Raw genomic sequence first — 19,006 nt, 5'->3', positions numbered from 1 at the left:
TCAACGATAATAATACAAAAAACAATAATTTTTCTATAGGTCGATTGACAGAAACATAGTAGTTGTTTCAGACATGGTGTTACAGAAGTACAGAAACTATTAAAATAGTTATTTTTGTTAAACTATAATAACATTACATTCTAGAAGCTACTTTCGTATTGTGAATTATTTATAAATTAAAAAAAAAACACTCCAATAATGTACTTTTAATTTTTTGTAAGGCCTTTCGTGCTCAAGGAACACAAGGAACATTGTAACAATTGTGATTTAAAACACATTGGCCAAACAAAATGAAAGTTAAAACAGAGAGATAAGGAACATAAAGCATGTTAAAAATTCCAACAAGAAGAAAGATCGGCCATGGCAAAACATCTACTTCAAACTGGATACTCTTTTTCAAATGCAAAATTACTAAAAGAAATTCAAAATAAAAAATTGCTCGATGCATATGAAACAATTTTTACAACGAAGAACCAAAGTAATCTAGTAAATAATGAACCTGGGCCTTTTCAAAATTTTACTGTTTCTTTATTTGACCTAATTAAATATCAACTTATATATATATATATATATATATATATTTTTTATATATATATACATAGACATACTGTCCTGTCATAGAATATTATCTCCTTGTATTTTTAATGATTATTTACATTATTGTAACCACTTTTATTCAGTGATGTGGGTCTGATGATGTGTTCCTTGAGCACGAAAGGCCTCACAGAAATAAAGAGTATATTATTGGAACGTTTGTTTTTAAATTTATAAATAATTCCAATAAGAAAGAAGCTTCTAGAATGTACGAGTAATGTTATTATAGTGTAACAAAAATAACTATTTTAATAGTTTCTATATTTCCATAACAACATGTCTGAAACAACTAATGTGTTTCTTATAGTCAATCGACTATAGTAAAATTACTGTTTTATGTAGGCCTATTATTATTGTTGGCCTATTTGGTGGAATTCACAACCCAGTACGTTTGTTTTTAAATTTATATATAATAACATTGTTTAGGATTCATTTTAAATGAAAAAACAGTAATTTACGTTCGAACCAACTAGTGTTCAGTATTACCAACCCTCGCACTTCAGTTCGGCAGGGGACCGGTACACATCCTGAGGCAGGTGTAATGACAACAACGGTTCTGCAATTACCATAAGCAACGCTCGTCATTACAGCAGTTGGCGTCATCAGCTGACATGATGCAGTGCCCGCGCCTCGCCGTGACCGTGATTGCTTTTGTCATTTAGTCACGTCATGATCCCCCTTAAACGGCCAATTTCGAGTATAAAATGGGCTAAAGCACTCAGTAGCTATTCCCCCGCTGTTGCGTTCAAATTACCTTTTTTAGGGCGCTGAACACCCTTTTATCCTTTTAGCGTAACTGCGCATTCATCCTATATTGTTTTTACGCCAAGAGGCCATTTTCTGCCCCTGTTACTACACGCTTTTGTTGCCGCGTAGGGGAGTAAACAAGTGGCAACTTCTCCTCGTGATCGATCAGATATCGATAGATTGATAGCATACACCACACTTGATAGTGTGTTGCCACGACTGTATCAATACACTCTGAAGATTACAAGATGTGTTGATAGTAACTCTCCTAGTAGCGACAGTGGTTTCTGGATGAGTTATTATCAACTCTTTACTGTCTTTGATAAAAGAAAATTAATTTCAATAGTCTAAACGATACAAATTTGTGCAAATCAATATTTAAAAATGATTCTTACTTAGAGGAATTTAATAGTATCTAACTAAAAGATATGTAAACATAGTTATTAGCAATATCAACTTTATTGGCTGAGCGTTAGCGAAGATATCTATCTGTCCACTGTCTATCTCGAAAACTAATATTGAGGTATAGACATAAAAGTTTCTTTATAGGCAACATTGAGTTAGACTATGGTTTGTGTATCTCCACGGGACTTTGGCTGAGCGTTAGCGAAGATATCTATCTGTCCACTGTCTATCTCGAAAACTAATACTGAGGTATAGACATAAAAGTTTCTTTATAGGCAACATTGAGTTAGACTATGGTTTGTGTATCTCCACGGGACTTTGGCTGAGCGTTAGCGAAGATATCTATCTGTCCACTGTCTATCTCGAAAACTAATATTGAGGTATAGACATAAAAGTTTCTTTATAGGCAACATTGAGTTAGACTATGGTTTGTGTATCTCCACGGGACTTTGGCTGAGCGTGAGCGAAGCCTAAATTTCCGCATGATATATCAAAACCGGATTGATATATAGGCCTGGATTTTTGTAAATTTGGCTGAGTATTAGTGAAGTTATCGTATATCACTAATGGGGTTATATTGAGAACAAATTAAGCTATGGACTCGGAACTTTGAAGTACATTTTTTTTTCTGCAATAAGCAGAATTGATGTTTCTTTAGTGGATGTGCTGGTCAGGATACCTTCAAGTATACGCACTCTGTAATTCATCATCGCACATCCTTTAAGCAGCGGGGTCCGGGGGCACGGTAGTCCGACTTTTATATTACAGATAACGTTTAGTACATTTTGTGGTAGTAAGGTTAGGCAGCTTTTCGGACAATGGAATGAACCATAAAGTTGTGGTTTTCTTTTCGGGCAATGGAATGAACCATAAAGTTGTGGTTTACTTTTCGGACAATGGAATGAACCATAAAGTTGTGGTTTACTTTTCGGACAATGGAATGAACCATAAAGTTGTGGTTTACTTTTCGGACAATGGAATGAACCATAAAGTTGTGGTTTACTTTCCGGATAATGGAATGAACCATAAAGTTGTGGTTTGCTTTTCGGACAATGGAACTAACCATAAAGTTGTGGTTTATATAACGCCCATATCCTCAAAACAGCGAAGCCGGTTACACATGGTCTGGCGTAGGCTACTTCTGCTTTGTATATTTTACGCGCGATAATGAAGTACTTAATTTCATAAACGAGTATATTTATCAACATAGATTTTATTAATACTGAATAAATATAATGTTTAGATTGTACAATAATTTTACTTAATATAGAAAACCACAATAGTATCAAAGTAGTAAGTCTTAGTGACATTTTAAATCATGAAGCACAGAAGTTAATATAATGATACCCCTAACAGAAGATGTTTTATGCAGGAAAATATTAATAAAGAAACCCAGGCTACATTATAATTATCCGACAATGAACTTTGGTTGAGAAAATGGCAAGGTGGGAGGACACCAACATCTTGCTTTGTGTCTAAGTAAACCAAGATGGTGGATGTCTTACAATACTGACTCATTACAGACCGGGGTTGTAACCTTTGATCAGGGAAGTATCCACCCCAATAAACTCTGGTAAAGGAGTATTCTTTGATCACAATAATTATTCCTAGCTTTATTTGCGATGAAGGAACTTTATCACAAAGAAATATTAAAGTTAGCGATGGAATATCTCGGACTTTTGGAGAGTTCCGACTGTTCCGAAGCTTGCTGTAACAAGTATGACTATAACAACCAAAAACTACAGTTCTTGTTTCCTGGCCTTGCTAATTTAATATTATAGATAATAGTATAATTTCTATTTTATTTTAATTAAGGAAATCTTATCTATCTGTTTCATCATATACGTTGAATTAAATTTTAAAGACACAGTATTCCAAGACTCTCTGTTTCAAGATTTCAACAATGAATTTCAAAAAGAGATGGTGTCAGAGCTTCTGAGATGTTAAAATCTCTCAACAATTACCCCTTGTTGTTGCATCAAAAGAGGAGAAAATTTAAATTGAACTTTAAAAATTAAATTTGCTTGTTTAAATATCAAAACTTCCCCTCCCCCCATCCCTCGTAAACCTATAAGTGAGGGTGGTTTTAAAATTAAATGACCACTAAAATAGCCAATAATCTCTAATATTACGTTTGCAGGGATGTCTATGAGTTAAGTGTCAAAATCGCACATTAAAATAACTCAAAGGAATTTACATACATTAGTGTTAGTATGTTTTGAAATTTTTAGATCACTAAACAACACACAACCTCGCTTTTGGAACAATTTGTAATTTAAATTGTTTTTTTTTTTAAATTGTAATTTAAGTCTTAAATAGGAAGGAAAATTCCTGCAAAATAATGGAACAGTCTCAAAATATATATATTATGCTGAAATCGAAACACTTTGCACAATTTCATCGTATATGAGGGCACTCAGATTCTAATTACCCCACTTGTATTGTATTATACAACAAATGTACCGATGAGATCGAATGGGAAATAGAATTGTATGTTATTAAACTTATATTATATTAATAAAACGCATATCTGACACCTAACGTTCACTGGCTGTAGCCTCAGTGGCTCTAAAGTTATTTAAATATTAATTTCTAGGTTATTTAATTATGAAATATTCTTTAAAAAGGAGATTTTATGATCGTATTTCTAAAAGTACTGTTATCATACAATTTACATACTTGCCGTTAAGTTACAAATCTTAAAATACATTAGTATTCGTTTAACATAATCTCCTTGTGAAAATAGTGTACACTGATAAGGGAAGGTCTAGGTAGTGAATATACAAATGCAGTTATTTGCCGTTTTGTTTATCTACATTTTTAAATTATTAATTTTTACAGAAAAATTGTAGTAATTATATAAAATAACGTGAACATGTATAAAAATATTAAAAATGTCATGCGAGATAAACAATTATTTGGCTACTTTACTACATAGACTACAACAAATTTAGAAAATACTCAGTCGTAGTTGTAAAGTTTAATTTAATTAGCTTTCTTTGGTTTTATAAATAATCTGTAACTATCGTCCAGTTTCGATCTAACATAAAAAGGAAAATAATTGTTTCATCATATTAAATCAATTAAGTTTTATTTTAAAACCGTTATTAAGGTGGTCCAATCCACAGTATATCATATTCGATTGTTAATTTTTGAAGAAATATGCTTTCTAAGTTTTTAAAAACACTTTCTAAAGTTTGTCGTGTTTTATTCTTAAATAATATACCTAATTAGCTATAACAATTGTTTGAGTTTCTTAATTAAAATTTGAACGAACAGCCATGTTTAGAACACTTAGACGAAATTGTACAAGTTTGTTTCCAAATTTACTTCTGCTCAAACTTTAACAGTATTAATTTTAAACTTAGTATGATGATAAAATTACATTATTATTAAATGCTAACTTAATTACTTCTGTTAGAACTCGATGTAATAGACACAATATGTAGGATTCCTTTCAATTGTCCATTAAACGAATTTAGTACACTGTGATTAACATATCGCTTACCTTGCATTGCAGAAATCGAAATCCTACCCTTGCAATATGATGCATTTTGATATTCGTATTTATCTTGAAAATTACTATAATTCGGAATGAAATGTGCCAGCCCAGCCAACGGTAGGGGTAGCACCCTGACAGGGCTGAGTGTCGCTGGAGGGTGTCTCGCAGATTAAAAACACCCCCTCCCCCACCCTCCGGCCTCAAGCGTCGTCTATAATTTCCCTCAAGAATGTCGACCATCTCGTCTGCTTTTTCTTTAAGGAACTCAATTATCTCAGACATCCACCGAGTATAATTTGATCTGAACGCAATTGATTTTCGATACAATTGAAAATATTATTACATTTTGGGAGAAACCAGCATCTACCTGTAGTTTTAGAAATGCCAGAATTTTGACATGAACGCAATTGATTTTCGATACAATAAAAATAGTAGTAACGTTTCTGGGAACCACCTATACTTTTTAGAAACGCCGTAGTTTTTATCTGAACGCAATTGATTTTCGATACAATTTAAAATTAGTAACGTTTCTGAGAACCACCTCCAGTTTTAGAAACGCCGGAGTTTTGATCTTGGACACACCAACCACATACAGTTTTAGAAACGCCGGAGTTTTAGAACTCAATTGATTTTCGCGTAGTAACGGAGTTTTTAGATTTTGATCCGAACGCAATTGATTTTTGACACAATTTAAAATACTAGTAACGTTTCTGGAAACCACCCACAGTTGTAGAAACGCCGGAGTTTTGATCCGAACGCAATTGATTTTCGATACAATTTAAAATTAGTAACGTTTCTGAGAACCACCTCCAGTTTTAGAAACGCCGGAGTTTTGATCCGAACGCAATTGATTTTCGATACAATTTAAAATTAGTAACGTTTCTGAGAACCACCTCCAGTTTTAGAAACGCCGGAGTTTTGATCCGAACGCAATTGATTTTCGATACAATTTAAAATTAGTAACGTTTCTGAGAACCACCTCCAGTTTTAGAAACGCCGGAGTTTTGATCCGAACGCAATTGATTTTCGATACAATTTAAAATTAGTAACGTTTCTGAGAACCACCTCCAGTTTTAGAAACGCCGGAGTTTTGATCCGAACGCAATTGATTTTCGATACAATTTAAAATTAGTAACGTTTCTGAGAACCACCTCCAGTTTTAGAAACGCCGGAGTTTTGATCCGAACGCAATTGATTTTCGATACAATTTAAAATTAGTAACGTTTCTGAGAACCACCTCCAGTTTTAGAAACGCCGGAGTTTTGATCCGAACGCAATTGATTTTTGACACAATTTAAAATTGTAGTAACATTTTCTGGGAACCACCTACAGTTTTAGAAACGCCGGAGTTTTTTATCTGAACTCAATTGATTTTCGATACAATTTAAAATAGTAGTAACGTTTCTGAGAACCACATACAGTTTTTAGAAACGCCGGAGTTTTGATCCGAACGCAATTGATTTTCGATACAATTTAAAATAGTAGTAACGTTTCTGAGAACCACCTACAGTTTTAGAAACGCCGGAGTTTTGATCCAAACGCAATTGATTTTCGACACAATTTAAAATAGTAGTAACATTTCTGGGAGCCACTACAGTTTTAGAAACGCCGTAGTTTTTATCTGAAAGCAGTTGATTTTCGATACAATTTGAAATAGTAGGAACGTTTCTGAGAACAACCAATAGTTTTGGAAACGCCAAAGTTTTGCCGAAGTAAATATGTGAATATTCCTATATGGACTTTATATCGAAATATACCAGTGTAATAGAAAATATATGCACTTATTTCAATTCAATATAAAACAATTGACGTAGCCCCAAGAAAAAAATTGGATTGTTCCCATAGATTGTTGTTGAGATAATTCGTCTTCCACATCTGAAGCTCTGACGCTATTGAAGGGAATAAATACGCTTCTGGGAATACGTACAACCGAATAATCGGTCATATCGAGTTCCGAATTTCGATTGTGAATCACGAGAGGCTATTCGAAATCTAATGCAATTAATTCTTTTACTTGCACGGATTTCTTTTGAAATGGTTTGGAGATCTGCGCTGATACCAACAAGATGGTGACTATCTTTTTATAAACGTATCTTCTTTCATTAATTTATAATTCAGTTTAACTTTTATAATAGTCTAAATAAGATATCTAAAGTTCATTAGAGAATAAATAAAGACCAAATGTAAAACAAGACAATCTCAGCTTTTATAAATAAAACAATAAAATCACTTTACCCTTCCTTTCGTTAGAAGAAAATAAATCGAGATCGCCACCTCCATGTTTAGCTCAAGTTTTATATTAAGCCTAAATGTTTAGCATTTTTAGGGTACTTCAAAAAGCAACATTTGTGTATATTTTAATTTTTAATAAATTTTGTTGAATAGTGCGCCATCCAGATTTGGTCCCTTCTACAAACCCACATATGTCTACAGGTCCTAACCAAACCTCGTAGGATATAGTATACAAAAATAAAATGATTATTCTTTGAATTCATACTTTTTTGCAATAAGCCCACAGTGTAATTAATAATGTACACAATCTAAATTATAAGTTTCTTAATTTGCCCGCATTATCCAATATTATTCGCACATCAGACACGATATTATATAGGATAAGCGAAACTCGTTATTGTATATAAGTAAAAAATTTTGACAACTTTTTAGCGTCAAAAATTAACTAACTGAAAAAAGGTCTAAAAATACAAGAAGGTGTGAATTAACAGCATTCAGCATGAGATTAAACGTTTCTACATGTTTACACAGTTGTAGGGCAAGACGTTTACGTTTTAGTAATTTTAAATTGAAATTCAAAATTTACTATACAAATTTACTGAATAATTTTACTAAAATGTTATCTCTTAGATTTTTGTGCGTTTATATGTTTCATTATCTTAAACGCAACCTCTCTGGAATTTGAAATACTAAATTAGTACAGGCTATATCAATGCCTGGACTGGACTCCAAGCAGAATTCGGATGTGTTGGATCCTTTTATTCCTCTTTTCTTCTTTCTGTTCTTTATTTCTTTATGTATTAGTACCCCTAACCTGAAGAAAATGATAGATTCCGATATAGGAAACGTTGTGTTATACCTTTTGTAACCTGTAACGATGGCAAATGTCCAAAATCCTGTTCTCATTTCAAATTTTCCATCGTCAATAACAAATTTGTATTATTAAAATATTATATCGTTTCAAGATGGTGGATAGTTGAAAATGTTAAAGCTTATTAACGTAACACTAACCATATTATGAAATTTCTAAATGATAATACGATAATTAGTACAGAACAGTGCATTAATATAGTGAAATAAAATAGATGTAAGCTTTTGACTGTTTTAATGCACTGAATTATTTTCATGATTTGCGGAATTATTTATTAACCGTGTTGTTAAATGTTAATTCAAGGTTATAGTAAAACTTAATTTCACCATCTTGAAAGGTAATAGATAATCTAGCATTAAATTTGTTTTAATTTGAGACTGCAAGAACAATAACTGTACCAAATTTACATTTATTATCTTCTAGGTGCCCAGACAGATTTCTATATTCTATTTATGAATGACAGTGTTTGTAATTGAATTTAGCATTTGTATCGTCTTTTAAAAATTTAATTTTCTTGTTAGTTTTCACGTTACTGAGCTATACAAATCTTAACCATCCACCATACTGAAACGTAATATTAAAATTTAATAATATAATTTTCTTAATTTTAACAATATATGTGCCAATTTTGAAATTATATCTTTAATCGTTCCTGCAATAAAATATAAACTATAAAATACATACAAACAGGCTGATGGAAAATTAAGCATTTCTAGCCTATGTTTAAATTACATTCTTTTAGACCTGACCCGAAGATCAAATTCTCCAGCTATAACCGAAGACCTCGTAGGTAGGTACTCTATATATGTAGAATACTGCAATACAAAGAATTGGTAGATATGACTGAGTTGTATTGCAATATAGACAAGATAATATTTTGTAGAGTCGCTGAAAAAATATTAAAATTTTAAAGTTTTTGACAGAAGGTTTTTTTACATTAACCTTGCATACACAACATGTGTGTTTTAGTTTTTAGAAGTAGAATTGAATTTGTTTAATAAAACTTGCATGATCCATTCAGTGTATGGTGCTACCTAAAAAAATACCCAAAGGTTCCTGATCAAACTGTATCAACATCTCGGTATAATACATGTTTGTGTACAGAACATTATAATTTAATCATGTTATTTGCTACGCATTACACACTTACAGAACATTTTACGTTTATCCATTTAAATATTCAAGATCTACATTTGATCGGTGGACAAAATGACTCGCGATTTCGATAATGAGGACTTTAACGTCCGTAATGAAAGTTAGGGTTCCCTTGAGCACACTACCGTAAGTTACTTCCTTAGAATGATAAGCAGGCTACCACCTAAACCGTCCTTGTTAACATATTCCTCTGAAAAAATAGGATCTGTGTCAGTAATTTTATAATCCTCTTCCACCATAATAAGGTATGGTATGTTGGTAATAATGGTATGTGGTATACGAGTATGTACTGCACGGTCAATCGATGTAAAATATACATTAATTTAATACGAATTATGCATGAATATTGAACGGTTAAAAAAATTACAATGCTCAAGTCATGAAAAGATGTTCTCGATATTTAAAAAAAACACTTTGTCAGAAATTGATACTCAAATAATCGCAAAGTACGCCATTTCGACTTAAAACGTTCAGTTAAAAACAACACACACTAAAAATACAAAACCTGTTAGATGTGTGTAACACCTTAAAAGTTGAGATATCAAATCAATCAAAAAATTAAAAGACTAACAATTCTCAAAATCTCAAGATTTTTATTAAAAGTGGGTTGTACACAGTTTTGGTGTATGTAATGTACCAAGGGTTTTGAAGTGTTGTGTACTGAAGAGACCCAAATATATACACATTACAGAAACTAAGCAAATGACAAACACAAATTACTGTAGTTACCGGCCATGAAGGTCGTGGTGTGAACGCCGCCCGCGCCGGGTCACGCCGCGCTGTGTCGGATGCAAGGTTTCCACGTGTTATCGAAGGAACAGACGAATATAAATATGTAACTTGGGTAACCTGACAAAGGAACACCTGCGGCGGGTGTGAAACTTTCTCGGAAACGAACTCGTGAAATCCCAGATTATATTCCGTGGCGTGTTTTAGAGTCTGACAAAGGGTCTCGAACCGCGGCGACTGATGAGGTCATGGATCAGCGGCTTTGTTCTGGGTCAACCTTGTCGCAGCACAGACCGACCTGGGGACTGGTCCGTAGGCAAATCGGGCGCGTATGTCGTTCGTTGATACTCCTTCCGCTCCCTAGTCCTGGAGTCAAGTGGTAGCACACAACTAAGTGTTTTGTGAAATCAAACAAGAGATCAATAGAGGAGAGGACATAGAGAAATTTCCTATAAGAAAAAAAAAATTATGGTTGCCTGTAAAGTCGGTTTTACGGGCGAAGATTTTTACGTGACAACGTCTTTTTCTCGGTAGAATATTTATTGATATGAATATTATTAAATTGCACAATAGGAACAAGGAATTGAATGAAAATAAGAATTGCACAAATTTTAACTATAGAAATATATTTTGTTTACTATAACATTGTACATAATTTGAAATTAATTAAAATTTGTTATTGTAAATGGTAAAGTTGAATAAAACATTTACTAAAATTGGAATTTGAAATTCTTGCTAAACACAGTTAAATTATAACTCCGCGCGTGGTGATTGGTCGGTTTAGTTCGTTTGTTTGGTCGCACTGTTATGACAGGTTAGAGGTTATAATTTGTTATTTTAAATGTTTGACTAGCAATACGCACTGTTTCTTCTCAATCGACTGAATTACGATTGATTGCAGAGTGATTTAAACTAATAATTTACTTAACACTATCAACATTTGTCAATAGTATGACATAACCTATAAACTCAGTTTCTCAACTTTTGTGTCAATCTAACAATTAATCAATCAATCATAGTTTACGATAATGAAATATCAGTGTACAATTATTTACCTTTATTGTTGTAGTTGTTGTAAATGACGAATCTAAGCACTCCACATTTTCACGAATAAACATAGTTATCTGCTTTATCCCGTGCGGCGGACCCACAGTTATCTGCTTTATCCCGTGCGGATCCCGTGCGGCGGATCCACTGGACGGGCATCGTAACGTTACCGGGCGTTACACTTTTTCATGAGTGACTCCGAGCCGCAACCTAATTTAAGACGTTGTCACGTCAAAAATTAGCAACCAAACTAGTTTTCATGGATGTCGAAATGGGAAGACATCAAAAGAGTTAAAAATAGGAAATGTTACATTTCTTAAACATAGTTCGTATTTTTTAGCTTTACACTTAATTTATTATATAACCAGCGTCAGCCAACGAGATCAAGAGACTGTAAGTCAATATTTCTATCCAAAATAGTAAATTTTTATCTCTTTAGCTGTCAATAATAAAATATATTATGTTCACCCTTTTCGACTCCCACCATCTCGACCTCCATCAAAACTAGCGCGATGACGACCTATTTGACTCTAATGTAAAATAGCTGAAATAATGCAGTGTGGCTCTTGGCTCCTTGGTTATATATAAAAGTCAATTAACCCGGGTAAATATCAGGTCACAAATGGATAATTACGTGGCGGTGTTAGTATGCAAGCGAAAGAGGAAAAAATTATTTTTTAAATTTTGCATACTTTAAAACTAAAGTTACTAAACTAAGCATACCAGCTTATTAACACACACTGCTGGTGTACTTGACTCAATAGGATATACAGAAAAGATTACAGCATCAGTAAGTAATGATTAAACATAAACATTTTTAATTAAGACCCAGTTGATGCCTTTGAAGATTAAGTATCGAACGCTCTAAGGAAGGATACACAAAAGAAGTTTTTTCAGATAAATTAAGATCCACATTATCTCCTCACTTCATTTTCCAAAATCTTGAATCAAAAAGGCCACAACATCCACAATCCCAACATCTCTCTCCTACCAATAACAAGCTCTCGTGATTCAACTAGTAAGTAAATGTCTATGTACTTTTGGTTCATTTTAACACCACTGGTAGGAAAAAAAACACGTATTATCAAAAGTTCTAAGGACTTTGTAGGAAAGTCAAAATCCCTCAACAAATATACCAGTTCCAGAAAATCTTGGAATCATTAAATCACATCTGGAAGAAGACTTAAAAGCTTAAACTTCCAGGAGAACTATGCAATCGATGTTTTTATTTTGAGTTAGAGAGTAAAATTTATCGTCAAAATGAAGGATGAAAATTAAATCTCCGTTGTCGCTATTATCGTTAATACCTTTATTGAGGATTTTGAGCTTCCAGACAGTTCAAACTGAAGATTTGGTGGAGATACTCGTATGTGTATAGTAGCCATTTTCTCTCATGGATGCACTAAACTAAAATATTTTTTGGACTACATTAATAGTATTTCTTCTTCTATAGTAGTATTTCTTACAACAGAAGTGCGGATTACAAAACAAGCTTTCTTGTTTGGATTGGTCTGTATTAAAAGGCAGGAAAGGGTCCTAAAGAATACGGATTTATAAAAAAAAAAAAAAAAAAAAAACACAGTGATCGGGTACTTCTACCAGACCTACTCGTATTTTACACACATTCAGTATATTTAGAATATGTATACATGTATATATAGTTCAGTTGATGATAATTAGTGTTTGGTTTATCAAGTGCATGTCTTTTAGATGGTGTACATGAAGTTGACACACAGCATGGTTGTAGTAGGCGTGTATCAACGCTTTGGTATGCTTCATGTATTTTAATTATGCTATCCACCTGAGGTAGATATTAGATTGCAGATCCCGAAACTTTGTGTTACTGATATTTTTGTATTACAAAATGTTGGCAAATTTCCGAAAAAAATCATGTTACTTCACAATCTTTCTACTGGCAAAACAAAATTTAAACAAAGAATCGTTGATCTTTGTTGGCTATCGTATATTAGGTACTATATTAAGCAAAGCTAAAAGGTTTTATGAACCTTGCCTCAATTAAACCGTTTTATCCAAGGAACGTTTTCATACACATTGAGGATCCAAAATAGTGGCGTAAGAAAGTTTATTAACAGCTAAATTCGTCGATACTTAACATTTAGAACAATAGCTGTACTTTGGTACGTCTTAGATTCTACGTCGTTTTGTGGTAGCAATTTTACTTTGAGATTTAGTAGGATTGGTTTGACCAATGAGTCAAGAACTGTAATTGATTAGCTAATAGTGTAGCTAATTACCTCTATAAATGGTTTGACGACTTTACAGGAATAGTGCAGGCTACTTACCATATTGTTTGTTTATAAATACATACATACTATCTAATGATTGTACCAACTGATTTATCTAAAGTAATATCTAAACTGTTATTGATGGTACTGCTGGACTTTCCGCCCCCGGCATGTGGGTAATTCCCCACTAGGCTATGTGGGATTAAGCCTGAGCGTTATCGGATTACGATCGCTTCGAAACCAGTCTCTAGCACCGTGAATTTTGATTTCTCGTTTGTTGCCAAAATAGAAACCTCAAGACCTAGAGTCTTAACTGCTTGACCCAATTCCCAGACCTTAGAGCTCTAAGTTAGTTCTCACATTTGTCCACTTGATTTCTTCGACCAATAGGCGAACTAGGGGTACGCCACACAACATGTTGCATAACAGGTTTCGCTTCTGGTGTAAGCAACGTTTCAAGTGTATAGCTCTTACGACAAACATCATTTATAGAGCATGGCAGACGAAAAGAATGTTCCAGCCTTTGAGTGGTTTCAATGACGCTCAGTCAAATCCCATAGATGGACAAGCACCATCATAGAACTCTTCTAGACCAATGCCAAATCCACATGCGTTACTACTTCCTGTATTAAAATGCCATATTACTGTATTTATTTCGATTAAGCAACTCATTTATTCCGTGATTTTCTTGTTACCACCATGGTTACTTGTAAGACCAATGTAACATTTTTAACACTCAGCCAAAACCCACGGAGTTCATGCAAAATTTCAATCCTGTAGTCAGTTTGTTCTAGAGTTATCGTGTGGACAGGAAAAAAATTGTCCCCCCTCGCTAACGATTGGCCGATAATTAATTTTGACCTCGTGAAATCCCCTCCCTCTATCATTAATGACAAGAAAAAAACCAATATAAAATTACAACGTAAGTTTAGAACTCTTGATATGAAAGACAAAATTCTAACAGTATCTACCATTTGTGTTTTTTTTTTAATTACAGTGAATAAAAATTCTTAGCAGTCTGCATACTTTAATTTAAATGTTACATGTGAGGTTAGCTTTATAGTGGTATAATACGTGCTATATTCAATTGAATTTATTTTACCGTATTTGTATTGGAAGAGCCAATATTCGTGATGTAAAATTTATTTTGATACATTACATTAAATCAGTAATTAACTCTTATACAGCAATTTTTGAAGCACAGGATCTGAAAATAGAGAAAAACTATCAGGTTATATGAAAAAAAATACTTAAATAATTTAAATTACTGTTTTACAGTTTTGTTCATTAATAAGTAGCATTATTTTTTTCCATTCAAGACTTAAATGCTTATATCGATAAATTTATACTCATAAAAGCATCTTTATAGTAATTTTTATAGGAACATCTAGAAGAGACAGAGGTTTAAGTATTGTATTTAGGTTAAAGGTAGGCCTTACATTTAATGCAGATTATGGTTCGTAAAAATGATGCAGAATCTCTTTACCCGATATAATTTGGTTTTGTGCGTGTATTTTTGCTATTAAGCACAAGATAACTCATATCTGCTTGGAACCTCCGTTTCTTTATGGGCACTAAAAAATTACATCAATAGCATTTCTTTATATATTTTATAGCAACGTATTGTAATCAATTGGGAGGGAATAAACACTGATTTATTGTTCCACAAAACGTGTAAAATGTTATTTTCCACATTTTATGGTTTTACCCTAAATATCTCCTAATGTAAAACTAATAGCATCGTATATCAAACTTAAAGAAAACTTCACAATATGTGCAGAAGACGAAATTGATTACTTGATTTGTTAGTCAATTTACAGCTACCACTGAAACAGTGAAAAGTCTCTAGATGTGTTGACTTTGTGATAATTTAAGTGAATAGCTGAGAGATAGATTTAATTATTTCAGTGGTATTTCAGGAAATGTTTAAAATACATCCATATGCTAAGTGATACGTCTATCTTAGAAAATATCATTCATAATTATATGCATAACGTATATTATATAAAAACTTATTTTCCATTTTACATTTTTAAATTTGTCACGCTGAAATTAGTTATTGTCTGGAATACGGTACGGGTTTTATCTAGGTACGAGCTGCGAGTACACAGTTTCCGTAAGTTCAGTGGCGCTGGACACACCTATATCGCAAGGGAAGTACTATCACTCTGAGATCGAATTAAGGGCTGGAACTGGTTCACAATTTACGGACAGCACGCAAATAACTACCATATCGCGTCTTATTTTAGTTTCCTTAAGGGAACTCATATCTATCCACACGTTTTGTTTTTAAATTAGTTAATTAGGTTTACTGTGACACACTTTAGAACATGTAGTGGAAATCTTTGTTTTAAAAGTCAACAGTTAACTCTTTGGCATGGTTTGACGTTGTATGGACGCGCGACTGATCTCATTATGTGGTTTAACGTGCACATAACGCGCAACGATAGCCCATCGTGTGGTTCTACCTTGGGGCCAATTCTTGAATTATTCCGACTAAGTAAGTAAGAGAAAGTTGTAGAAAAAACAAGGGACATAATTATGTTTTTATTGTTTTTCATGATGGTTGTTTTATTTTGCTCAATGTCGTCAATAGCCTACAGGCCACGATCAGCTGATTGCAGTTATGACGGCGTAAGTAAACAAAGTGTTGGTATTATAATACTGCAATGTATTTGTGGATTATTTGCGTATATTGGGTTTTATTTGGAAAAATGTTCGATGTAGTGATAGGTTATCTCAAAGCGATGATAAGTTATCAAAAAGACAGGTCAGGATAGCGAAAGTGATAACTGGATAACAATGTTTCTTTGTTGTTTGACAGTAACAAATAAATCAAAGCACACTAAAATAATAGTTAACAAAACTATTATTTTAGATTTATTACGGGTTTTATTACGAGTGTTTGAGGGAGGTATTGAAGCTTTACAAAACCTTTGTGTATTTATGAACCTTAAAGAAGAACCAACCGCGTCAAAGAGATGCATAGTTTGTTTAAAATCCCAACACTCTCTTAAAGTTCACTTGAGAAGGCGCAGTACACCTCAACTATTGTGAGTTTAGTCCCATATATCTCATGTTAATTTCAAGCTGTGGTCCTGACCTAATCTTTAATCGGATTCATACGATTTTTACATAATTTATTCGTTAAAGAACTGTATTGAGAATCCGGTAATTACTTTTCCAAAAAACCTCACTGAAAAGTTATTACATGCAATTTTGTGATTGTGTTTTAGTTGGGTTTTATTCACCATTACGTAATTTTAACAACCAAAATCTGATCACTGGCATTCCATTGAACGTACATAAGCTTCAAAATATCGCTTGTTTCGTCACATTATCACGTTTAGGTACTTTCAGGAGAGCTAAAACCACGATCGCCCAGGGGGTACTGGGTTCTCTTAAGTAGACTAATTGAATCAATTTTGAGTTAGCTGTATAGAATTGTGAATAAAATTGACACCTTTCATTCACCTAGAGCCCTTAAAAAATTCTTTGATTTTTTAAAAGTCTATTTTAACTGTTAAAAGGACAAATAAGGTGAATTATTTTACACCTACGCCACGTCTAAAATTTACAAATATTTTACGCTTCATGGGTTCATAGACACGTTCCGCATTTTGAGATATCTTATTATACTAGGATGTGTCAAAACGAATGAGAATGAAATTTGTGAGAATATATTTCACTAAGTGACTTTCAAGCACTTGGCGTTTTACACTTAGGTATTTTTGTCTGTAAGGGTCTGTAGTCCTAATTGATTTTTCACAGGACATTTTTTAAGTCGAACACAAATTAAAAGATTGAGCTTACGTGAATTAAAATCGATTTTTGTGACGGTAGATTTCTGATGAATGCTGGGTTTAGCTCTAGTTCACCTTCCTCTTCGTGCAGGTCTGAAAAATGATGCTGTTACAGACTCGACTCCTGGAATCTGGAGCCATGTTCGTCTCAAGAAATTGAAAAAAATTCGACGACCAAGAAGCTCAAAACGAACAATTTACATAGATTCGGTTCCAGATTACTATTACGACAATTGTGCACTTGATGAGACAAAGAGAATGCCAACTCACCTGGAGTACACTATATTCCATATTTTGTAATCTAGGTGTCTTAATTATCTCATTTTTGTTGTACATAGGCCCTTATGCATTTTTCATGTGAAAATGTCATTATTATTATTATTAATTACACGGTTATGCTCGACAACACTTCTCAAAACACAATATAACTCACTTGACTGAATTGACCTCTTGACTAAATTGAGGTTATGGTAGCATACGATATTAGCAATGGATTGGTTTTGAACATAGGCTGCTTACTTTTATTTCTGTACTCTTCTCTCATGGTGCGTATATAGCTATCTATGTCCATGCCAACCAATGAGGTATTTATGGGAATGGGACGAGCATCTGAATCTTTTATTTTGGTTTATAGCAATCTTATACACTTATATAACAATGCTAAGAAAGAAGTGTCACTAAAATTATAAATTTAAAATTCTGCCTTCTTAGATTGTGAAATACGTCAACTTTTTCGATTAAATAAGCGCAAAAATACCTTATTTACTATTTGCTAATTAAAATCATATAGGAATAAAATTTTGTTGGTACAAATTTGGTTTAATTACATTATTGTTATTACGAACTGTGCCTTAGAAAGCAGGCATGAATTTTTATTTTAATGTTTTTTTAAATGTGTACTGTTATTTCTGTACTTTTCTCTCACGGTGCATATATAGTTATGTCCATGCCAAACAATCAGGTATATATGAAAATCGATGGAGCAAACTGAAACTTTTATTTTAATTTATAGTAATATTATACGTTTATAGCGGTTCAACATTGCTATGAAACAAGTGTCACTTAAATGATGAATTCAAAATTTGGTTCAATTTCTAATCTTGTTTAAAAAAATGTACTGTCCATCTTTGCCTTCTTAGATTGTGAAATACATCAACTTCTTTGATTATTTTTTAAATAAAATAATTGTTTATAAAATATGGGAATACAATTTGCTACAAAATTTAGTTTAATTACGTTATTGTTATTAGGGATTGTGCCTTAGAGAGCAGTGAATGAATTTTTATTTTAACGCCTTTTAAATGTGCACTGTACCATTCGAATGAATGAACAAACTCGTGAATGGGTGACAGAACTCTTGTAGGTAGTTAGTTGTAACATACCTGTTGCGAACACGCTGATCTGTGAAGGGTAGACGGCAGCGCGAGACCCTCCAGCACCACGAGGCCTAAACACATAACTGTCACTAGCACACACATAGCACCGCCAGGGGTCCACACATGGCTACACCGGCCCGGGGGCACACATCGGCACGATGTCGGGGACACACAGGGGCGACCGGCCGAACAGGTACGGGGACGAGGCGCAACTGACTGTCGGAGCGGAGTTGGAACTGAGCGGAACTAGCAGACAGAGTGGTGAGTGGGTGGGGACTTCCTCCTCCCCCCCTCACACA

At 33.5% G+C, this 19,006-nt stretch overlaps 1 protein-coding gene across 1 annotated transcript in view; it reads right to left on the bottom strand.

Moving 5' to 3' along the window:
- Positions 1 to 18,952, bottom strand: part of LOC124356767 — a 35,337-nt gene extending 16,385 nt beyond the window's left edge. Inside the window, exon 1 of the mRNA XM_046807956.1 lies at positions 18,714 to 18,952. Coding sequence (XP_046663912.1) covers positions 18,714 to 18,809 — 96 coding nt within the window. The 5' untranslated portion in view covers positions 18,810 to 18,952. The remainder of the gene's footprint in view (positions 1 to 18,713) is intronic.
- Between the last annotated feature and the right edge of the window lie 54 nt (positions 18,953 to 19,006).

The sequence above is a fragment of the Homalodisca vitripennis genome, chromosome 3, assembly GCF_021130785.1.
Source record: "Homalodisca vitripennis isolate AUS2020 chromosome 3, UT_GWSS_2.1, whole genome shotgun sequence".
Taxonomy (NCBI): domain Eukaryota; kingdom Metazoa; phylum Arthropoda; class Insecta; order Hemiptera; family Cicadellidae; genus Homalodisca; species Homalodisca vitripennis.
The sequence above is the reverse complement of the archived record's forward strand: the minus strand, read 5'-3'. Positions and strand labels throughout refer to the sequence as shown.